Genomic DNA, 24,936 nt, shown 5'->3' on the forward strand with positions numbered 1-24,936 from the left:
CCGCACGGCGCCCCCCCCAGATACAGCCGGATGCCGCACGGCGCCCCCCCTTTCCCACCCCAGATACAGCCGGAGGCCATACGGCACCCACCCCCCTCAGATACAGGCGGAGGCCACACGGCGCCCCCCCCCAGATACAGCCGGAGGCCGCACGGCGCCCCGCCCCTCAGATACAGCCGGAGGCCGCACGGCGCCCACCCCCCCAGATACAGCCGGAGGCCGCACGGCGCCCACCCCCCCAGATACAGCCGGAGGCCGCACGGCGCCCACCCCCCTCCAGATACAGCAGGAGGCCGCAAGGCGCCCCCCAGATACAGCAGGAGGCCGCACACACACACAGAAACATATACAGACATATACAAAGACAAATACATACACACATAAACACATTTGAAGCACAAAAGTACATATAAACAGACATCACACAATGATATCTACACACACTGACACGCACTGTGACACACCATCCGCCTGGTCGGCTCCCGTCGCCCAGCTCCTCTCTGGTGGTCAGAAGCAGTGCAGGGCGCACTGCATGATGTCATGCTAGCAGACACTGCCGCGCACAGGGCAGTGTCTTCTAGCTGTGACGCGGCCGGGCCAGCACACGCGCGCAAGCACGGTACGCAGACATGCGCGCAAGCACGGTACGCAGACATGCGCGCAAGCACGGTAAGCAGACATGAGCGCAAGCACGGTACGCAGACATGCGCGCAAGCATGGTACGCAGACATGCGCACACATGCATATGGCACACAGATATGCACACAGACTCATGCATACAGGCATACGTACATATCTTATAAACACATAAAACTGTCCTGTCCAGCAGCTCCTCAGGCATGTCTCAGTGCAGGGCCGCCAGCTGTCACAGACATGGCCCTGGACCATCAGAGGGGCCCACTTGCCGTTGGGTCCTGGACTGCTTCTACGGCATCTGTGTAGGACCTCTGGCGATTGCCGGCACTTCACCTGACATGGCCGTGCGCTGTGCGGTTGTGTCTGGTAGTAATGACGCGGCAGGGGCAATACACATTATAGGCGCAGTGTCGCCCCTGCCGTGTCATTAATACCAGACACACAGTTCACGGCCATGTCAGGTGAAGTGCTGGCGGTCCTGCACAGATGCCGGGGAAGCAGCCCGGGCCAAAACAGCGAGTGAGCCCCTCTGATGGTCCACAAACACATAGATAGATACATAATAAATATATATATATATATATATATTATATACTGTACACACATATATATATATATATATATATATACACACACACACCCACACATTGCACATGGACTTACCCTTTCTGTACATGATGCAGGTTCTTCCATCTTCTCTGTGGGGCAGCCTCCACTCCTCTTAGGGCACGACTGCAGAGCTCACGGAGGGGGAGAGCAGAGCAGTAACATTCAGAGCAGGGGAGCGGGCAGGGAGAGCAGTGGCCATGCTGTAAGCTGGCTCTGTGCTCTGCTGGAGGCCGGAGCAGGTGGGCGGAGCCTCGTCTCCTGCACTTACACAGTCAGCAGCTGGTGAGTCATCCTCTGCAGCGCCGCTGGACGCACCAGTTTTACAGAGCAGATTCCATCTTCCGACTCCCGGCCCTCCTGTCACACATTATAATGAGGGCAATCTGGCCATGGGCCCCCTGGGAGGCCCGGGCCCCGGGCGGTAGCCCAGATTGACCTCATTATAATCCGCCTATGGTCACTGTGATACATCTGGCACATTCTAAGATTGTTAAAGCTAAGTTAGACAGCATAGTTAAACATGCCCCATTGACTTTGGAATTTTTATATAACGTATATATGTTGCATTGATATTGATGTTCCCTTGTTTCATGACAGGAACAGGTAATGAAAGTTGAGATCTGCACCCTGAAAAGTAAGCTAAAAGAGCAAGAAAAGCTGCTAAAGAAAGCCTCAGATCATGTAAAATATGCAAACCTTGCAAAAGAAGGCATGGAAAAACAGATCATTGAACAACGTATGTATAATACATAAATCCGTTAGTTTCTTGCAACACAATGAAACATAAACATCCACCGATGTATGAAGTCTAAGTCATCCCCTTACCCACCTGTGACAGATATTTTCATCGTAGGTCCCACGTGGGGTGTATGGAGTGTGTTCAATAGCTGAGCACCATAACGGCCAGACGCAGGCTATGTTACAAAGAAAGCATCTGCCTGTGACAGCAAGGACAGGATCTAGCTTTAAATCCTTCTGTTTAACTATTAAAACAATTTAACCATTTAAATTCAGTTGACCTGTTTGCCATTCCTACACACATCACATCGCCCACCCGCCTTCCATACCACCATGTGCCCACTGTGAGCAAATAACTCTATGGCTGCCATATTAGTCCTCCTATGAAACACTACCCTTTAGCCTGTTTAAAAAACAAACATTTTATTTTTTTCAAATTAACATATTTGTTATGGTTGTGCTTGTAAAAGTCTGAACTATCTAAATCATTTTATAATATTATTTAAAGCACCTCTCCAGCATTTTTTTAATGCAGCGCTGGAGTTCTGCTTCTGCTTGTGGCCTTTACTGCTGACTACTGGTCAGTCAAAAGTTGCGGTAACAAGATGGCGCTACGAAATCCGGAGCGGCGCTAATAAAAGGTGAAGACACCGGCAGTAAAGTATGCGAGATGAGACAGGGACCTTAGGTTTGAATCACCACTCCAGAGTTGAAGAAAAAAAAAAACGCTGGTGTGAAGATTTAATAAGTACATTATTAGCCGAAAAAAAATTGAAATGTCAAAATGTTGTATGTATGCCCAAATGATATCAATAAAAACTACAGCTCATTCCATGAAAAAAAAGCTGAACACTCCCACAGCCCCTTCAACAGAATAATAAAAGTTATGGGCCTCAGAAAATGGAGACACAAACAAATTTTTTTTTATAAAGTTCAGATTTTTTTTTAAACAGAAAAATATATAAAAATCCTTATGAATAATATGTTCAGGGAATTTTTACCTCAAACTGAATGCCATTAATCCCCCCTCCAACAAAAAAACAATATTGGAATTGATTTTTTTTTCACCACTTCACCCTGTTTGGAATTTTTCCCCACTTTTCAGTGCATTAAACAGTAAAATGAATGATTTCATTCAAAACAACAACTCGTTCTACAAGCCTTCATACGGCTATGATGATGAAGAAAATAAATAACTTGTGGCTCTTCAAAAAAGAGGAGGAAAGAACGATAGAGCAAAGACGAAAAATCGCCAGGTCTTGAAAGGGTTAAAAGTTTGGAAGCTTTAGACAACTTCTTGCAAAATGACCTTCCACTTAATTTACATGTTTTACCCTATTGTTGGTTTTGCAGGACATGAAGATGTTGCTCTACTAGTTTCAGCAACTGATAAACAATGTTGTTGCACAAAAATCTAGCAATATAGAAATCTACAAGTCATTATTCAGCTCTAGCCTTACTACTTCTCAAGCACCCACTCTTATGACAGTGACACTTTAAGTCCAATCTTTAACTCCTTACAGTCCACTCCAAGTTTGGCCTTTATAATGCAGTAAATTCCGCATTATGCTTGAAGAATATATTTCAGTAAATGTTTTTAGTGCAATACAAGAAAACATGTGTTGTGTTCTGCTCCATGATTTTCAGATGTGAAAGTCATTTGTTTTTCCAGAATTCATTACGTACATCACTCTTGCTATGCACAGGGTGATGGTTGTAGCAATTCCATAACAAAATCCATGGTAAAACTCAAAACCCTAAAGAGCCTCAGTATAACCAAAAGTACATAAGGACTTTTAATTTTTATCCAGGCACCATGTCTGGTCCATAGACAGGGGTGTGCCTGGTAATGCCACGTAACTCTATGAACCCCTTTACTCCCGAAGGGTGTTTGCATGTTAATGACCAGGCCAATTTTTACAATTCTGACCACTGTCACTTTATGAGGTAATTACTCTGAAATGCTTCAACAGATCCCCCGATTCTGAGAACGCTTTTCATGACATATTGTACTTCATTATAGTGGTAAAATTTATTTGATATCACTTGTGTTTATTTGTGAAAAGAAATTGAAATTTGGTGAAAATTTAGAAAATTTCACAATTTTCAAACTTTGAATTTTCATGCCCTTAAATCAGAAAGATATGTCACACAAAATACACTGCTCAAATAATAAAGGGAACACTCAAATAACACATCCTAGATCTGAATGAATGAAATATTCTCATTGAATACTTTCTTCTGTACAAAGTTGAATGTGCTGACAACAAAATCACACAAAAATCATCAGTGGAAATCAAATTTATTAACCAATGGAGGCTAGGATTTGGAGTCACCCCCAAAATTAAAGTGGAAAAGCACACTACAGGCTGATCCAAAATTGATCTAATGTCCTTAAAACAAGTCAAAATGAGGCTCAGTATTGTGTGTGGCCTCCACGTGCCTGTATGACCTCCCTACAAGACCTGGGCATGCTCCTGATGAGGTTGCGGATGGTCTCCTGTGGGACCTCCTCCCAGACCTGGACTAAAGCATCCGCCAACTCCTGGACAGTCTGTGGTGCAACGTGACGTAGGTGGATGGAGTGAGACATGATGTCCCAGATGTGCTCAATCAGATTCAGGTCTGGGGAACTTGCGGGCCAGTCCATAGCTTCAATGCCTTCATCTTGCAGGAACTGCTAACACACTCCAGCCACATGAGGTCAGGCATTGTCCTGCATTAGAAGGAACCCAGGGCCAATCGCACCAGCATATGGTCTCACAAGGGGTCTGAGGATCTCATCTTGGTACCTAATGGCAGTCAGGCTACCTCTGGTGAGCACATGGAGGGCTGTGCGGCCCTCCAAAGAAATGCCACCCCACACCATTACTCACCCACTGCCAAACCAGTCATGCTGAAGGATGTTGCAGGCAGCAGATCATTCTCTACGGCGTCTCCAGACTCTGTCATGTCTGTCACATGTGCTCAGTGTGAACTTGCTTTCATCTGTGAAGAGCACAGGGCGCCAGTGGCAAATTTGACAATCCTGGTGTTCTATGGCAAATGCCAAGCATCCTGCACAGTGTTGGGCTGTGATCACATCCCCCATCTGTGGACGTCAGGCTCTCATACCTCCCTCATGGAGTCGGTTTCTAACCGTTTGTGCAGACACATGCACATTTGTGGCCTGCTGGAGGTCATTTTGCAGGTCTCTGGCAGTGCTCCTCCTGTTCCTCCTTACACAAAGGCAGAGGTAGCAGTCCCGCTGCTGGGTTGTTGCCCTCCTATGGCCCCTCCACGTCTCCTGGTGTACTGGCCTGTCTCCTGGTAGCGCCTCCAGCCTCTGGACACTACGCTGACAGACACAGCAAACCTTCTTGCCACAGCTCGCATTGATGTGCCATCCTGGATGAGCTGCACTACCTGAGCAACTTCTGAAGGTTGTAGAGTCCGTCTCATGCTACCACGAGTGTGAAAGCATAACCAACATTCAAAAGTGACCAAGCCATCAGCCAGAAAGCATTGGTACTGAGATGTGGTCTGTGGTCCCCACCTGCAGAACCACTCCTTTATTGAGGGTGTCTTGATAATTGCCAATAATTTCCATCTATTGTCTATTCCATTTGCACAACAGCATGTGAAATTGATTGTCAATCAGTGTTGCTTCCTATGTGGACAGTTTGATTTCACAGAAGTTTGATTTACTTGGAGTTATATTCTGTTGTTTAAGTGTTCCCTTTATTTTTTTGGGCAGTGTAGTTAATAAATAACATTTCCCACATGTCTACTTTACATCAGCACAATTTTGAAACCAAATTTTTTTTGTTAGGGAGTTATAAGGGTTAAAAGTTGACCAGCGATTTCTCATTTTTACAACAAAATTTACAAAAACATTTTTTTTAGGGACCACATCACATTTGAAGTGCCTTTGAGGGGTCTATATGACAGAAAATACCCCAAGTGACACCATACTAAAAACAGCACCCCTCAAGGTGCTCAAAACCACATTCAAGAAGTTTAATAACCCTTCACCTGCTTCACAGCAATTAATTGAATGTCAAAGGAAAAAATGAACATTTAACTTTTTTTCACTACAATTTTACTTTAGACCACAATTTTTTTATTTTCACGAGGGTAACAGGAGAAATTTGACCCCAAAAGTTATTGTGCAATTTCTCCTGATTACGCTGATACCCCATATGTGGGGGAAAGCCATTGTTTGGGCGCACTGCAGGGCTCAGAAGGGAAGGAGCGCCATTTGACGTTTTCAATGTAAAACTCGCTGGAATTCACAGCGGACCCCATGTCGCATTTGGAGAGCCCCTGATGTGTCTAAACAGTAGAAACCCCCAACAAGGGACCCCATCTTGGAAACTAGACCCCTAAAGAAACTTATTTAGATGTGTGGTGAGCACTTTGAACCTCCAAGTGTTTCGCAAAAGTTTATGACGTAGAGCTGTGAAAAATAAAAACATTTTTTTTCCACAAAAACAATTTTTTAGCCGCAATTTTTTTATCTTCACCAGGGTACCAGGAGAAATTGGACCCCAAAAGTTGTGCAATTTCTCCTGAGTATGCTGATACCCCATATGTAGGGGAAAGCCATTGTTTGGGCGCACGGCAGGAGACAAGTTAGAAAATGACGAAGAGGGGTTTTGTCCCAAAAATTGATGAGTGTATAAATTAGTTTGACCCATTTGAGGTATACAAAATCCTCAGAGAAAAAGACTTTGAAAAAGTCTACTTCTGTGAGGCCGGTGGTGTCAAAATTGATTCCTGATTTTGCCACGAAATCAGGAATCAGTGGCTCATAATTTTCGGGGGGCAAGGTCCATACGGGGTCAGTAGTGGGGGGGCGCTGGTTCATCTTCTCTCCTGGGGTGACTGCGTGGCGGTCCGGCATGACCTGAGGAGGAAGACAACAAGGAGTTGGAAAATTAAAGAAATGTGGGATCCTCTACCTCACTGTCAGTGTCGGAGGCAAGAAAAGCATATGCCTCCTCCACTGAATAGCGAGTTTGGGGTGAGTGGGACATTTTTTTTCTTATGTATGTGGTGCGTGTGTGTCAGAACTTTATTTAGAGTGTGTGTGTTAGTGTGCTTGGTGTAAACTCTTTTTTTTCTGAAAAAAAAAAGATAAAAATAAAAAGGGAACAACCGTAGGCGGTGCAAACAGCGAGCACGAGTGTGGATCGGTAAACTACTGTATGTCACCGATCAATGCTCGGCGGATGTTGGATGTGCGCACGGATGTGGTGCAAAGGTGGGGCGAGTGTGTAAAACAGCGAGCGCGAGTGCGGTTCAGTGATCTGTGGTCACTGATCAGCGCTTGGCCGCTGCAGGAAGCACGAAAAAAAATGGACAAAAGTCGAGCGATCAAGTAATGATCAGCTCTTGGTGGCAGAAAGGGGGGAGAGGGGGATTGGAGTGGATGAGGAGGGATCATAAAATCCTACTTACAGTTGTCTTCTGTCAGATGTCTTTTGTACCAGCAGCAGGAGCAGCGATTGTGGTGTCACAGGCTTCTGTGGCACTGCAAGGCCCAGCACGGTGCACGATCGGACAGCGCGACCGTCCTCTATAAAAGAAAAAAGGTTAGTGGCAAAAGCGAGTGCGAATGCTGATTGGTGATTTGTCTCACCGATCAAAACTCGACGGCTGCTGGATGCACGCACGGAAGTGGTGCAAAGTCGGGGGGGGGGGGGATGGGCAGGGACAAAAAAAAGTCCTGGAAAGCAGCAAGCACGGATGTTGATCAATGACGTAGTCACTGGTCAACGCTCGGCCGCTGCAGGACGCGCAGAAAAAAAAACTGGGGGATTGGGGTGGGAGAGGGGGAGGGGGGAGAGGGGGATTGGGGTGAATGAGAGGAGATCAGAGATGGACTTACCAAAGTCTTCTCTGTTCTTCTTTCAGCAGCAGGATCAGCAGCAGGGTCAGGCTCTGGAGCAGGATCTGGAGCAGGCGCAGGCTCTGGAGCAGGAGATCAGTGACAGCAGCAGGAGACTGGAGCAGCAGATCCAGCAGGAGCAGCGACTGGAGCAGGTGAGAGAAAGGTCTTATGGTGTCACAGGTGCTTCTGTGACACCACAAGGCCCAGCACAGAGATCAGCAGTGCGACTGCTCTGAAGAAATCCTCAACCACCCGGTCACCACCTGGTCAGGCACTCTGATTGGTGTGATCGATGTCATCATCGCTTGCTCCAATCAGAGCTGGCTGGGGCCTGGGCATGCATCACTGGGGGTCACAGGGAGGTGACAGGCAGGTCACAAGCCGGTCACCTCCCTGTGACCGCCTGATCAGCTATGGTCAGGCACTCTGATTGGAGCGATCAATGTCATCATTGATCGCTCCAATCAGAGCTGGATGGAGCCTGTGCCGACATCACAGGGGGTCATGGGGCGGTGACAGGCAGGTCACAGGCCGGTCACCGCCCCGTGACTGCCCGGTCTCCACGCAGTAGCTCTCTCTCGCGGTAGCGATCGCACCGATCAGAGCAGCTTGGGGCCATGGCTGGGGTTACTAGGCAACAGCCTAGGATCGGTGCTCTTAGGACCATCACTGTTTCCAGCAATCTGATTGCCGGAAACAGTGAGAAATGCTGTGATTGGCTGTTCAGAATTGAACAGCCAATCGCAGCGATAGTGGTTGCGGGGGGGGTTGCCCCCCCCCCCCCCGGAATGCCGACGCCATCTACCCTAAGGTTTCATTTAATTCAATGCGATCACCGCGACGCGGTGCTGCATTAAAGCTAAGGAGTAATAATACGTATCTGGCCCATAAGGCCCAGGGCGCAGATACGTATTAGTACACCTTGGGCCAGAAAGAGGTTAAATTGAGGGTGAAGTTGTACCTCAATAGTACACAAAGTCACATAGATGAGCCACTGTGTCTGAATAAGCATTTTGGGTCAGATTCATCACAGCTTTCAGTCCAGAATTCTGGCATAAAAGCTTTGAAAAGTCACTAAATTTAGGCACAACTTCATGGCCTGAAGAAATGTGTATTCATGGAGTATTCGGTTAGTGAATGTAATCTCAGACATTATTTTTTCTGCTTTACCATATTGTCATTTTATATTTACTGCAATATTTGGGGAAAATGTATCTGTTGATAACTGGACGCATTAGGATGTTAGTTGTGTGTGCTGTATCTAATTATTTAATTATTCTTGTCACTTCAGTAGTTATTTTCATGTCCATTTTGAGACCATAAAAATAGAAATGAAACTTTCCAGGACAAGACCCATTGATCTATCATTGAGTATCTTTCACTGAGTATCATCGCATTTTGTTTGCCTCATGTTTGCTATCCATTTTTTACTCAGAACCTCAACAGACACCTCTAGTAAAAACATATTTGTTACAAATGGAACAAGAATGGATGTAAAACGAAAACCAAAGCATCTATTTTTAAATTAACTTATCCAATTTTTTAACCCCGTAATGACCAAACTGCTTAAATTTACATCTCTGGTCCTGTGCTATTTTACACTTATAAAGAGGAGTTAAAGCTCCTGCAATGTAGCAGAAACTGATGGGGTGCCTGGCTGTCAAACACACTCTGGGAAGAAGAAAGAAGAGGTTTATTACTACTTTTGTCTTCTATTTTGCTTGCTACACAATACTCAATAAGTGCTATGTAGTGTACAAAAGCTTTGGCTCTGCAGTTGCTTCTGTAGGACCTGGCAATCCCATGGTCACCTGGTGTCTGCCGGCATAGCAGAGCTTTTGGGTTCTAGCAGACACAAATCAGCTCTGCCAGTGACAGCTGTCACTCTACTGGACTATTTTCTCCTGAAATGTGGGCTACTATGAATTAACAATTACACAAATAAATGCTGATTGATGAATATACAGTACATAAATAAATGAGACTAGCTATTGAACCCGTTCTATGCCCTGGTGGCGACCATTTTTATTGGTATACGCTCCCCCATCCTGTTATGTGGTGCCCCCATCCTGTGCCCCCATCCTGTTATGTGCAGCCCCATCTTGCTATGTGCAGCCCCCACCCTGCACCCCATCCTATTATGTGCAGCCCCCATCCTGTTATGTGCTGCCCCCATCTAGAGGCCGGGGGAGGAGTGTGGCGCCAGAGTACGTGTGTGCCCATACCACGCTGTCCATCGCCAATGTGTCTTCACTAAAATGGGTCTGGATAGCGCGCTATGCGCATGCGCCGATTCCAACGCCGCACTCCTCCCCCGGACTCTGGCCAAATCAAAGGTGCCGCGGCAACATTCCTTCGGGTCAGGTATGTACTTATGGCGCCGGAGCTCACGGTATGCATTCAGTGTCTAAGCATACCGTGATCTCTGGCGCCATATACTTCTCTTACCTGTAATAGCTGGATGCGTTCTTCTGCCTGGAGCCAGACTGCACAGGCAGGCTATAGAGGCTTCGGACAGACGGACACATCCCTGGTTATATTATAGATGTCCCCCAATTCTGTTAATATCCCCCATCCTGGTATATATGCCCCCCCTTCTTATTATACGCGGTCCCCATCCCATCCCGGTATGCATAACACCCTTCCATCCCGGTATGCATGGCCCCCTTCCATCCCTGTATGCATGACTCCCCTTCTTCCCGGTATGCATGGCACCCCTCCATCCCGGTATGTAAGGCCCCCATCATCCTTATTCTGGTATGCAAGGCCTCCCTCATCCCTATCCTCGTATGCATGGCACCCCTCATCCTTATCCTGGTATGCATGGCACCCCTCATCCCTATCCTGGAAAGCATGGTACCCCCTCATCCCTATCCTCGTATGCATGGCACCCCCTCATCCCTATCCTGGTATGCATGGTACCCCCTCATCCCTATCCTGGTATGCATGGCACCCCCTCATCCCTATCCTGGTATGCATGGCACCCCCTCATCCCTATCCTGGTATGCATGGCACCCCCTCATCCCTATCCTGGTATGCATGGTACCCCTTCATCCCTATCCTGGTATGCATGGTACCCCCTCATCCCTATCGTGGTATGCATGGCCCCTCATCCCCATCTTGGTATGCATGACCCCCTCATCCCCATCCTGGTATGCATGGCCCCCTCATCCCCAATCCTGGTATGTATGGCACTCCTCATCCTTATCCTGGTATGTATGGCACTCCTCATCCCCAATCCTGGTATGTATGGCACTCCTCATCCTTATCCTGATATGTATGGCCCCCCTCATCCCCAATCCTGGTATGTATGGCCCCCCTCATCCCTATCCTAGTATACATGGTACTCCCTCATCTCTATCCTGGTATGCATGGTACCCCCTCATCCCTATCCTGGTATGCATGGCCCCTCATCCCTATCCTGGTATGCATGGCACCCCCTCATCCCTATCCTGGTATGCATGGTACCTCCTCATCCCTATCCTGGTATGCATGGTACCTCCTCATCCCTATCCTGGTATGCATGGTACCCCCTCATCCCTATCCTGGTATGCATGGTACCCCCTCATCCCTATCCTGGTATGCATGGTACCCCCTCATCCCTATCCTGGTATGCATGGTACCCCCTCATCCCTATCCTGGTATGCATGGCCCCTCATCCCTATCCTGGTATGCATGGTACCTCCTCATCCCTATCCTGGTATGCATGGTACCTCCTCATCCCTATCCTGGTATGCATGGTACCCCCTCATCCCTATCCTGGTATGCATGGTACCCCCTCATCCCTATCCTGGTATGCATGGCACCCCCTCATCCCTATCCTGGTATGCATGGCACCCCCTCATCCCTATCCTGGTATGCATGGTACCCCCTCATCCCTATCCTGGTATGCATGGCACCCCCTCATCCCTATCCTGGTATGCATGGCACCCCCTCATCCCTATCCTGGTATGCATGGCACCCCCTCATCCCTATCCTGGTATGCATGGTACCCCTTCATCCCTATCCTGGTATGCATGGTACCCCCTCATCCCTATCGTGGTATGCATGGCCCCTCATCCCCATCTTGGTATGCATGACCCCCTCATCCCCATCCTGGTATGCATGGCCCCCTCATCCCCAATCCTGGTATGTATTGCACTCCTCATCCTTATCCTGGTATGTATGGCACTCCTCATCCCCAATCCTGGTATGTATGGCACTCCTCATCCTTATCCTGATATGTATGGCCCCCCTCATCCCCAATCCTGGTATGTATGGCCCCCCTCATCCCTATCCTAGTATGCATGGTACTCCCTCATCTCTATCCTGGTATGCATGGTACCCCCTCATCCCTATCCTGGTATGCATGGCCCCTCATCCCTATCCTGGTATGCATGGCACCCCCTCATCCCTATCCTGGTATGCATGGTACCTCCTCATCCCTATCCTGGTATGCATGGTACCTCCTCATCCCTATCCTGGTATGCATGGTACCCCCTCATCCCTATCCTGGTATGCATGGTACCCCCTCATCCCTATCCTGGTATGCATGGTACCCCCTCATCCCTATCCTGGTATGCATGGTACCCCCTCATCCCTATCCTGGTATGCATGGCCCCTCATCCCTATCCTGGTATGCATGGTACCTCCTCATCCCTATCCTGGTATGCATGGTACCTCCTCATCCCTATCCTGGTATGCATGGTACCCCCTCATCCCTATCCTGGTATGTATGGCCCCTCATCCGTATCCCGGTAAGCATGGTACTCCTCATCCCCCAATCCTGGTATGCATGGCCCCTCATCCCCATCACGCTGCACACACACAAAAAAACAAACACTTCTACTCACCTTTCTTCCCTGTGCTCCAGCGCTGCGTCCCGTTCTGCCGGAGGCCAGGGGAGGAGTGTGGCGCGTGCCCATACCGCACTGTCCAGCACCATTTTGTTGAAGATACACTGCAAATGTCTTTTCAGTAAAATGGCGCCGGATAGCGCGCTATGCGCATGCGCCGATTTCAACGCTGCAGTCTGCCCCCGGCCTCCAGCCAGAAGAGAGGAGCCGTGGCAACACTCCTCCGGGTCAGGTAAGTATGTCCTTATGGCGCCAGAGATCGTGGTATGCGTTCAGTACCTACGCATACCGCGATCTCCGGCACCATATTCTCCTCTTACCTGTAATGGCTGGATGTGTTCTTCTGTCTGCAGCCAGACTGCGCAGGCGCATTGCGCAAGTGCAGTCTGTAGAGGCTTCGGACAGAGGGACGCATCTACCATTATATTATACATGGTTTAGCGAATCCTGCATTGAGAAGGGGGTTGGACACGATGACTGTGGAGGTCCCTTCCAACTCTTGCATTCTATGATTCTATGAAAAGATCTTAAAAGAAGTTATAAAAAGTAAAATTACCTACTGATAAATAAAATTACAAAAATATCTGAATCTGAAAAATATTAAGTATCCACACAACTACAAAAAAATGGAAAATTTATTCATCCGGTTACTTGGTGTGAAATATGATCAATAAAAAATATAAGCTAAAAACAATTAAACAAAAAAATGTATACATAAATACATACATACACTAGGTATTGAACCCATTCTACGCTCGGGTGGCGAGCATTTTTATTGGTATATGGTCTCCCATGCTGGTATGTGCTGCCCCCCTCCTGGTATTTGCGCTGCCCCCATCCTGTCTCCACCATTCTATCCTGGTATGCATGGCACCCCTCACCCCCAATCATGGTATGCATGGCAACCCTCACCCCCAATCCTGGTATGCGTGGCACTCCTCATCCCTATTCCGGTATGCGCGGTACTCTTCATCCCAATCCCAGTATGCATGGCACCCCTCATCCCCATTCCCGGTATGCATGACTCCCCTCACCCCCATTCCCGGTATTCATGGCACCCCTCATCCTTATCCTGGTATGCATGGTACCCCTCATCCCGGTATGCATGGCACCCCTCACTCCCAATCCCAGTATGCATGGCACCCCTCACCCCCAATCGCGGTATGCATGGCACTCCTCATCCCCAATCCCGGTATGCATGGCACCCCTCATCCTTATCCTGGATCCTGGTATGCATGGTGCCCTCATTCCTATCCTGGTATGTGTGGCCCCCTCATCCCTATTCTGGTATGCATGGCACCCCTCACCCCCCAATCCTGGTATGCATGGTCCCCTCACCCCCCAATTCCGGTATGCATGGTCCCCTCACCCCCCAATCCTGGTATGCATGTTCCCCTCACCCCCCAATCCTGGTATGCATGGTACCCCTCATCCTGGTATGCATGGTCCCCTCACCCCCCAATCCTGGTATGCATGGTCCCCTCACCTCCCAATCCTGGTATGCATGGTTCCCTCACCCCCCAATCCTGGTATGTGTGGCCCCCTCATCCCTTTCACGCTGTACACACATACAAAAAAATAAACAGTTATACTCACCTTTCTTCCCTGTGCTCCAGCGCTGCTGTGTCCTGTTCTGCCGGAGGCCGGGGGAGGAGTGCGGCGTCGAAGCACCGCGCTGTCCGGCGCCATTTTGCTGAAGACACACTGCAAATGTGTCTTCAGTAAAATGCGCCGGATAGCGCTATGCGCATGCGCCGATCCAACTCCTCACTCCTGCCCCGGTCTCTGGCGAAGAGAGGAGCCCCAGCAACGCTCCTCCCGGTCAGGTAAGTATCTAAGTATGGCGCCGGAGATCGCGGTATGCATTCAGTGTCTACGCATACTGCGATCTCCAGCGCCATACACACTCCTCTTACCTGTAACGACTGGATGCCTGCTTCTGTCTGGAGCCAGACTGCACGTCACGCATGCGTAGTCTATAAAGGCTTCAGACAGAGACACGCATCCCCGGTTATATTATATATATATATATATATACAGTACAGACCAAAAGTTTGGACACACCTTCTCATTTAAAGATTTTTCTGTATTTTCATGACTTTGAAAATTGTACATTCACACTGAAGGCATCAAAACTATGAATTAACACATGTGGAATTATATACTTAACAAAAAAGTGTGAAATAACTGAAAATATGTCTTATATTCTAGGTTCTTCAAAGTAGCCACCTTTTGCTTTGATGACTGCTTTGCACACTCTTGGCATTCTCTTGATGAGCTTCAAGAGGTAGTCACCAGAAATGGTTTTCACTTCATAGGTGTGCCCTGTCAGGTTTAATAAGTGTGATTTCTTGCCTTATAAATGGGGTTGGGACCATCAATTGTGTTGTGCAGAAGTCAGGTGGATACACAGCTGATAGTCCTACTGAATAGACTGTAAGAATTTGTATTATGGCAAGAAAAAAGCAGCTAAGTAAAGAAAAATGAGTGGCCATACTTACTTTAAGAAATGAAGGTCAGTCAGTCCGAAAAATTGGGCAAACTTTGATTGTGTCCCCAAGTGCAGTTGCAAAAACCATCAAGCGCTACAAAGAAACTGGCTCACATGAGGACCGCCCCAGGAAAGGAAGACCAAGAGTCACCTCTGCTTCTGAGGATAACTTTATCCAAGTCACCAGCCTCAGAAATCGCAGGTTAACAGCAGCTCGAATTAGAGACCAGGTCAATGCCACGCAGAGTTCTAGCAGCAGACACATCTCTCCAACAACTGTTAAGAGGAGACTTTGTGCAGCTGGCCTTCATGGTAAAATAGCTGCTAGGAAACCACTGCTAAGGACAGGCAACAAGCAGAAGAGATTTGTTTGGGCTAAAGAACACAAGGAATGGACATTAGAACAGTGGAAATCTGTGCTTTGGTCTGATGAGTCCAAATTTGAGATCTTTGGTTCCAACCATCGTGTCTTTGTGCGACGTAGAAAAGGTGAACGGATGGACTCTACATGACTGGTTCCCACCGTGAAGCATGGAGGAGGAGGTGTGATGGTGTGGGGGTGCTTTGCTGGTGACACTGTTGGGGATTTATTCAAAATTGAAGGCATACTGAACCAGCATGGCTACCAGAGCATCTGGCAGCGGCATGCTATTCCATCCGGTTTGCGTTTAGTTGGACCATCATTTATTTTTCAACAGGACAATGACCTCAAACATACCTCCAGGCTGTGTAAGGCCTATTTGACCAAGAAGGAGAGTGATAGGGTGCTACGCCAGATGACATGGCCTCCACAGTCACCAAACCTGAACCCAATCGAGATGGTTTGGGGTGAGCTGGACCGCAGAGTGAAGGCTAAAGGGCCAACAAGTGCTAAGCATCTCTGGGAACGCCTTCAAGATTGTTGGAAGACAATTTCTGGTGACTACCTCTTGAAGCTCATCAAGAGAATACCAAGAGTTTGCAAAGCAGTCATCAAAGCAAAAGGTGGCTACTTTGAAGAACCTAGAATATAAGACATATTTTCAGTTATTTCACACTTTTTTGTTAAGTATATAATTCCACATGTGTTAATTCATAGTTCTGATGCCTTCAGAGCGAATGTACAATTTTCAAAGTCATGAAAATACAGAAAAATCTTTAAATGAAAAGGTGTGTCCAAACTTTTGGTCTGTACTGTATATATATACACACTGCTCAAAAAAATAAAGGGAACACTTAAACAACAGAATATAACTCCAAGTAAATCAAACTTCTGTGAAATCACAGATGAAAGCAGGTTCACACTGAGCACATGTGACAGACGTGACAGAGTCTGGAGACGCGGTAGAGAATGATCTGCTGCTTGCAACATCCTTCAGCATGACCGGTTTGGCAGTGGGTCAGTAATGGTGTGGGGTGGCATTTCTTTGGAGGGCCGCACAGCCCTCCATGTGCTCGCCAGAGGTAGCCTGACTGCCATTAGGTACCGAGATGAGATTCTCAGACCCCTTGTGAGACCATATGCTGGTGCAGTAGGCCCTGGGTTCCTCCTAATGCAGGACAATGCCAGACCTCATGTGGCTGGAGTGTGTCAGCAGTTCCTGCAAGATGAAGGCATTGAATCTATGGACTGGCCCGCACGTTCCCCAGACCTGAATCTGATTGAGCACATCTGGGACATCATGTCTCACTCCATCTACCAATGTCACGTTGCACCACAGACTGTCCAGGAGTTGGCGGATGTTTTAGTCCAGGTCGGGGAGGAGATCCCACAGGAGACCATCCGCAACCTCATCAGGAGCATGCCCAGGCATTGTAGGGAGGTCATACAGGCACATGGAGGCCACACACAATACTGAGCCTCATTTTGACTTGTTTTAAGGACATTAAATCAAAGCTGGATCAGCCTGTAGTGTGTTTTTCCACTTTAATTTTGGGGGTGACTCCAAATCCCGGCCTCCATTGGTTAATAAATTTGATTTCCTTTGCTGATTTTTGAGTGATTTTGTTGTCAGCACATTCAACTTTGTACAGAACAAAGTTTTCAATGAGAATATTTTATTAATTCAGATCTAGGATGTGTTATTTAGGTGTTCCCTTTATTTTCTTGAGCAGTGTATATACACACATACATCTGAACTAACAGTCCTTCTGAGGACTAATCTAATCCAGCTCCATATATTATTACTAGTGATAGCTGGAGTTAGGCAGGCAGAGTTTGTGGAGAGTGTATAGAGCAAAATAGATTAAATTACTTTACTTAGAATCGGGTCAGAGAGTAAGATGGGCCAGTATCTGTTAAAGATGTCATATATTTCCCTCCATTTAGCATGGTAGGGAGTAATGAGTCTCACCTGTTGGTCTTTTTTCTTGTCTTCGGGTCTCAGAAGTTGGTCCCTTGGGGTAGCCTTCGCTCTGTCGTAACCCTGCTGAATAACATCTTTGTAGTAATGTCGAGCTTTAAAGTGTTTTTTCAAATCATCGGCCTGATTTTCAAATAATACATCAGTTGAACATACACGTCGAGCCGTCAGGAACAGTCCCATTGGTATAGACTTATTAACTTGTGGAGAATGGGAGAATTTTGCACTCAATAGGGCATTGGCAGACATCTTTTTCCTATAGATGTCAGTCATGATGATGCCCCCATCCTCCTTTTTGATTTTCAAATCCAAAACGTCTATTTCCTTTGGACTCGACGTATAGGTCAACCTAATGTTATACGAATTCACATTAAGGCCCTGAAGGAATGTGTTAAAGGGGTTGTCCACTACTATTAAAAATATAGAACCTATAAATGTGACTCATGGTCAGTATAAAATGAACATTTATTGAAAAATTCATAAAAACACATAAGCGACAATAATACAAAAGAGGAATAATGTAAACAGAAAAATGGGCATCTGAGGGTAGGTAGAAGCATAAATCGACATATAAAATCATGTACAAAAAACACACAATGACCAAAGCCAGCCTAAGTAAAGACACATATAGAAACTATCATTTGGGTAAAGTGCAAAGTGCAACATGCATGTCCCAAGTGGGTAAGTACTAAGACTACTAGAGAAAAGGTAAGTGAATGGATAAATAAGAAGGCTGCTGCAAAGGTCAGAGGTACTGGAAGAATGACATGAGAGTATCAAAATGGGCTACCTGAAAGTCCCTCAGAGTCCACACAGGTCCGACGCGCGTTTCGCCGTAGGCTTTTACCAGGATAAAAGCCTACGGCGAAACGCGCGTCGGACCTGTGTGGACTCTGAGGGACTTTCAGGTAGCCCATTTTGATACTCTCATGTCATTCTTCCAGTACCTCTGACCTTTGCAGCAGCCTTCTTATTTATCCATTCACTTACCTTTTCTCTAGTAGTCTTAGTACTTACCCACTTGGGACATGCATGTTGCACTTTGCACTTTACCCAAATGATAGTTTCTATATGTGTCTTTACTTAGGCTGGCTTTGGTCATTGTGTGTTTTTTGTACATGATTTTATATGTTGATTTATGCTTCTACCTACCCTCAGATGCCCATTTTTCTGTTTACATTTTTCCTCTTTTGTATTATTGTCGCTTATGTGTTTTTATGAATTTTTCAATAAATGTTCATTTTATACTGACCATGAGTCACATTTATAGGTTCTTTATTTAATAAGGGATATCTGGTCACCAATTATTTTGTTCTTTTGGATTTATTTACTATTAAAAATATGCCAAAGAGTTTTTATGATGAAAGCAGCTTCTTTGTAATTACCTCCCTCTGCCTTTTCTGCCTGTGAGCGACGCTATCACTGGCCGCTCACAGGCATCATGTGACCCCCAGCTGCAGCCGGCTCTGACATCCGCTGATGTCACGACAAGTCCAGGCTGCAGACGGGGGTCTCTCTCTTCCGCGTTCCACGGTGGCTGCTAGGTTGTGGGCGGGGTTATCCCCGTGCGCTCTCCCTCTCCCCATTCATTGGGAAAGTGCGCAGTGGATGCTGGGTGTGACGTGGTGGGGTAACCTCGCCCACATCCCAGCAGCCACCGTGGGGACCCAAGCGCTGAGTCACGCCTCAATAGACGGGACGTCAGCAGGGGGGGTCACGTGCTGCCTGTGAGTGGCCCGTGATAGCGCCGCTCACAGGCAGAAAAGGCAGAGGGAGGTAATTACAAAGAAGCTGCTTTTCATCATAAAAACGCTTTGGCATATTTTAAGTAGTAGTGTACAACCCCTTTGGGTAGGTCAGCTTCCCCCTGCCATACGATAAACAGGTAATTGATGAACCTTACCCACATTTGGACTGCTCCCCTTTCACCATCTGGGTAGATAATATTGTGTTACCAATATTCCAAGAAGAGGCACGCATATGAGGGTGCACAAGATGTCCCCATTGCGGTCCCTCTCTCTTGCAGATATAATTTTTTTCTATTTAAAGATAGATTCTAAGAAAAGAATTTTGGTGAGTCCCAAAAATAATTAAAAACCTCAATTTATTTCAAAATAATTTAAAAGATCATACAGGTTGGGAATACATCTTAATGTGTTTCTGGCAAAAAGCCTTTATTCACTGAGATACAGACTCCTTATGATACATGGTATAAAAACAAATGGTAACCAACTGTTGATCAATAAACACATTTGAGAATAATTAGCATAATCACAAAGCTAAATCACAAGGAAAACCAGAAGGAGAGAAAAAAAAAAAAAACACTGCATTCAAATGCCTAAAATTTAATATAGGTAAAGAGAATCATTCCTATGGTTCATGCCGTTTGGGTATTTTGTATCAAGTTTAATGATCCAAAATAATTCTCTTGGGAGGAGTTTTTTCCTCCAATCCCCTCTTCTAATAGGAATATCTACTTTTTCTATCCCATAGAATGAAAAATTGTTTAATTCCTCTTTATGTCTCTCTACAAAATGCTTGCATGCTCCTGAATGTTTTTATTCTTGATGTTGGGAACATGTTCTGCCATCCTTTTCTTTAATTTACGTATTGTGCAGCCAATGTATTTTATTTTACATTCTTTGCAAACTATGCAATACACAACATAATTTGTATTGCAATTAATAAATCTTTTAATATCATTAGCTGCATCAATTTTTTGAGTTTGCAAAGTATACTGGCACATCGTACATTTGGAACATGCACATTTAAAAAAACCTTTACGCTATGTGCCCACGATGCAGAAATGCTCCAGATTTTCCTGAGCGTTTCTGCATCTCCCTGGCAGAAAAAACGCATGCAGATTTTACATGTGTTTTTTCAGCCAGGGACGAGCATTTGTCAAGCGTTTTGCACATGCGATTTCGCATGCGGGTTGTCAAGTGCTTTCCAAGCGATTTTAGCATCACTTGGAAAGTGCTAGAGAACTTGGTCACACTATATAAATCCATGCAACCGACATGGATTTTATATTGTTTGAGCAATTTAGTTAAAAAAAAGAATAAAAATGGTAAAAAAAAAAAAAAATTATACTCACCTTCCAATGGCCCCCGGTCTTCCCGCTGACGTCAGCGATCGCGTGAACTGTCACATGACTGAATGACGTCTTGGAAGGTTCTTTTACTCCATCGCGAGCCACCGGGGAGCCAAGATGTACCGGATAGAAGACCGTGGGACATTGGAAGATGAGCATAATGTGCTTTTTTATTTTAAATTCTTTTTTTTTTTTTTTTTTTACAGGTACTATGGTACCCGGGTCTGAAGGAGAGTCTCCTCTTCTCCAGACTCGGGTACCATCCGCACATTGAATCGCTTAATATATCCGCATGTGCACATGTAGTCATGCGGATATTAAGCGATTCAATGCAAATCTATGGCGGCCAAATCGCCGCGATTCCGCAAAATAATTGGTAGTGCTGCGGATTTTTCCGCAATGATAATCCGCAGCAGGAATTTCCGCAGCATGTGCACAGCACATGCGGATCATTATGGAACATGGCAGACCTTCTACCAAGCGTTTAAGCGTTTCTGCGGCGGAATTGCCGCTGCGGAAACGATTAAACGCATAGTGGGCACACAGCCTTACAACTTAACCAGGTTTTTTTCATCACTTTTTTGTGGCATGTATAGACTTGGGGAAACAGTAGCACCTATTGATCTCCCTTTTCTCGGCACACATACTAATCCATTTTCAGGATTTTATTTAAGTCCCGATCTTGGAATAATACAGGGACATATCTGTTTATAATATTTTTTATTTCCTGAAATTGGCAACTATATGGGGCACTGAAAATGTTTTTTTGTCCATATTATTAGATTTTATTATTATTGGTTTCTTGTTGTTATTAATACCATCATCTCTGTTGTTTAAATGAGTGTTTCTTACAAGAACTTTTTTTTATTGCTGAATCAATATGTTTTTTCTTATTCCCCCTTTCCATTAATCTAGATGTTGCTACCTTTGCTTGTTCATTGAATAGTGTGATATCAGAGCTATTTCTATAAATTCTATTTAATTCACCATAGGGGATTGAATTCACAGTATGGGCGGGGTGGCAGCTGTCTGCTCTAAGTGTAGTGTTCCCACTAATAGGTTTTCTATAGTTGCGATATCTAACCTTTTGTTGTTTTACATCCCCCATGAGATACAAGTCCAAAAAGCTGATTTTATCCTGCGGTTCAGTATAAGTAAATTTTAAATTTACATCATTAGCATTGATATAGGATAAAAAAATATGGGATTTTTTCCACTTCCCCTACCCATATTAGTCAAACATCGTCCAAATATCTAACATATAGTTCAATGTCATTTTTAAAAGGATTTTTGTCTGTGCTTTCTTCCCACCATGATACAAAAAGTACGGCTAAAGATGGAAAGAAACATGAGCCCATTGGGCAACCTTTAAGTTGGAAATAATATTCTTCATTGAACATAAAAATAATTATGCTCAAGGAGATATTCAATACTACGGATAATCATTTCCTTTGATTCGTCCGTATAGCCGCTATATTTTTGTAAATGGTGGAATATCGCAGTTAATGCTAGATTATGTGGAATAGATCAAAACAGATTTACCACATCACATGACAGAAATTTAGATTTTTCAGACCATTTCACATTTTTCATATAATCAATTACTGATGACGTATCTTTTAAATAACCCGGTGTTCTGAGAATTAATGGCTGTAGATAAAAATCTACCCATCGACTTCAATTTTCATTCAAAGAAGAAATACTCAATATAATGGTGCGTAAAAGTGTAGGAAATTCTAGTTTGTGGGTTTTAGGGAGCCCATGAAAAATTGGTGTTATCGGATTATCAGGTATAATATTAGAACTCATTTTTTCAGTAAACACCCCCATTTTTTCTCTGTCTTCAACCAATTTACTCAAGATTTTTCTGCATGATTCTGTAGGATTAAATTGTATCCTTTTATACGTCTCATTATCATCCAGGATATCATAACCACATTTTTCATGGAGTTTATCCATAAGAACAATGCAGCCTGCTTTGTCGGATTTGAATGTATGTTCAGTAAATGCACTCACTACTTGGTCGGGGCTCCTTTACATCAATTGCTGCATCAATGTGGTGTGGCATGGAGATGATCAGCCTGTTGCACTGCTGAGGTGTTATGGAAGCCCAGGTTGCTTTGATAGCAGCCTTCAGCTCGTCTACATTGTTGGGTCCGGTGTCTCTCATCTTCCTCTTGACAATACCCCATAGATTCTCTATGGGGTTAAGGTCAGGCGAGTTTGCTGGCCAATCAAGCACAGTGATACTGTTGTATATAAACCAGGTATTGGTACTTTTGGAAGTGGACAGGTGCCAAGTCCTGCTGGAGAATGAAATTTCCATCTCCAAAAAGCTTGTCGGCAGAGGGAAGCATGAAGTGCACTAAAATTTCCTGGTAGACGGCTGCACTGACTTTGGTCTTGATAAAACACAGTGGACCTACACCAGCAGATGACATGGCTCCCCAAACCATCACTGATTGTGGAAACTTCACACTAGACCTCAAGCAGCTTGGATTGTGTGCCTCTCCACTCTTCCTCCAGACTCTGGGACCTTGATTTCCAAATGAAAATTGGAACTCTGGGACCTTGTGGAATGTGTCAATGACTGCCTTCTGGACATCTGTCAAGTCAGCAGTCTTCCCCATGACTGTGGAGCCTATTGAAATATTGAAACTGTAGCGCTGGCGTCCCTGCCCTCTGCTAGGCAGGGACGCTGCTCCCCTCACCGCTCTGCTCCGTGCCCGGCGTCCTCTCCCCGCTCTGCTGTCAGCGCGCGCTCCTTCCCGGCGTCCTCCTCCCGCTCTGCTCTCAGCGCGCGCTCCTTCCCGGCCCCTGTGCTTAGGGCGCGCGCGCGCGCGCTCCCCTCCTCTTAAAGGGGCCGCGCGCGCCGTCATAAGGAGTCCCCGGCCAATGGCCGGAGGACTTCATCATATATAAGGCACCTCCTCCAAAATGGAGGTGCCCGAGCAATGTTGTTTGCACCTGTGTCTCACCTGTGCTTCAGCCCTCAGGTCCCGCTGCCAGTTACCTGCCAGTTTCCTGCCAGTTACCTGCCTGATTCCTGCCTGAATACTTGTTACCTGTCTGCCAGTCTGAGGTCCGACGGTCTGCCTTACTACTCCTGTCAGTCTGTCTAAAGGACCAGCCTGCCCGCTCACCTGGGAGCGCACATCAGCTACCTGCCTGCTTTCCTGAGGTCCGACGGTCTGCCTTACAACTCCGGTCAGTCTGTCTATGGACCAGCTTGCCCGCTCACCTGGGAGCGCTTCTCCGTTACCTGCCTGCTTGCCAGCCCGGAGGCTCCGTTGTCACGTGCTGTGACCACCAGCTATTCCAGACTCTTGCCCGCTCACCTGGGAGCGCTTCTCCGTTACCTGCCTGCTTGCCTACCTGGAGGCTCCGCCGTCACGTGCTGTGACCACCAGCTATTCCAGACTCTTGCCCGCTCACCTGGGAGCGCTTCTCCGTTACCTGCCTGCTTGCCTGCCCGGAGGCTCCGTTGTCACGTGCTGTGACCATCAGCTACTTCAGACTCTTGTCCGCTCACCTGGGAGCGCTTCTCCGTTACCTGCCTGCTTGCCAGCCCGGAGGTTCCGCCGTCACGTGCCGTGACCACCTGCTATTCCAGAGACTCTCGCTTGCTCACCTGGGAGCACGCATCTACCATCTGCCTGCTAGCCTACCCGGAGGCTCTGCCATCGCAGGTCGTACCTACCCTTTACCCAGAGACTGCCCTGATCACTTGCCGTATCTCCCTGTCCGTTCATCCAGAGACTGCCACCCGCTCCCTTACAAGGGCCGCCCCCTTGTATAGTAGCTCAGAGGTTCCGCCTCCCAGACCCGTTACAGAAACAGACTAAGGGACCTTTATAAACGCTTAGAAAGCCTTTGCAGGTGTTTTTTCTTAATTATTGTAATTTACTGAGATAATGACGTTTTCATTGATTGTAAGCCATAATCATCAACATTAACAGAAATAAACACTTGAAATAGATCACTCGTTTGTAATGACTCTATATAATATATGAGTATCACTTTTTGTATTGAAGGACTGAAATAAACTAACTTTTTGATGATATTCTAATTTAGTGAGATGCATATAAATTAGTACTCAAGTCTATTGTACATTTACTAAATCTTTAATGAACATACCTAGCAGAGTAACTATAAAAATTGCCCCTAAAAATCCTATTAAAAAGACAAATTGGCCGTGTGGTACAGAATTGACAGTATTAAGGCACAGATGTTTTGCATATATAAAGTACAGGTATGTGCAGGTAGGTACATAAATATAGACAATTCATGAATGCATAATCAATAAATAAGTCACA

At 46.0% G+C, this 24,936-nt stretch overlaps 1 protein-coding gene across 5 annotated transcripts in view; it reads left to right on the forward strand.

Annotated features, from left to right (window-relative positions):
- Window positions 1-24,936, forward strand: part of PDE4DIP (phosphodiesterase 4D interacting protein) — a 738,656-nt gene that overhangs the window by 699,560 nt on the left and 14,160 nt on the right. For 4 of the 5 annotated variants that reach the window (XM_073644096.1, XM_073644094.1, XM_073644092.1 and 1 more), the window contains one exon: window positions 1,843-1,981. The exons of the other annotated variant lie outside the window; for it this stretch is intronic. In XM_073644096.1, coding sequence (XP_073500197.1) covers window positions 1,843-1,981 — 139 coding nt within the window. The remainder of the gene's footprint in view (window positions 1-1,842; window positions 1,982-24,936) is intronic. 5 annotated transcript variants of the gene reach the window in all.

Source organism: Phyllobates terribilis, unplaced genomic scaffold (genome assembly GCF_046119375.1).
Source record: "Phyllobates terribilis strain yellow unplaced genomic scaffold, ASM4611937v1 Scaffold_8__6_contigs__length_399053987, whole genome shotgun sequence".
Classification (NCBI taxonomy): Eukaryota; Metazoa; Chordata; class Amphibia; order Anura; family Dendrobatidae; genus Phyllobates; species Phyllobates terribilis.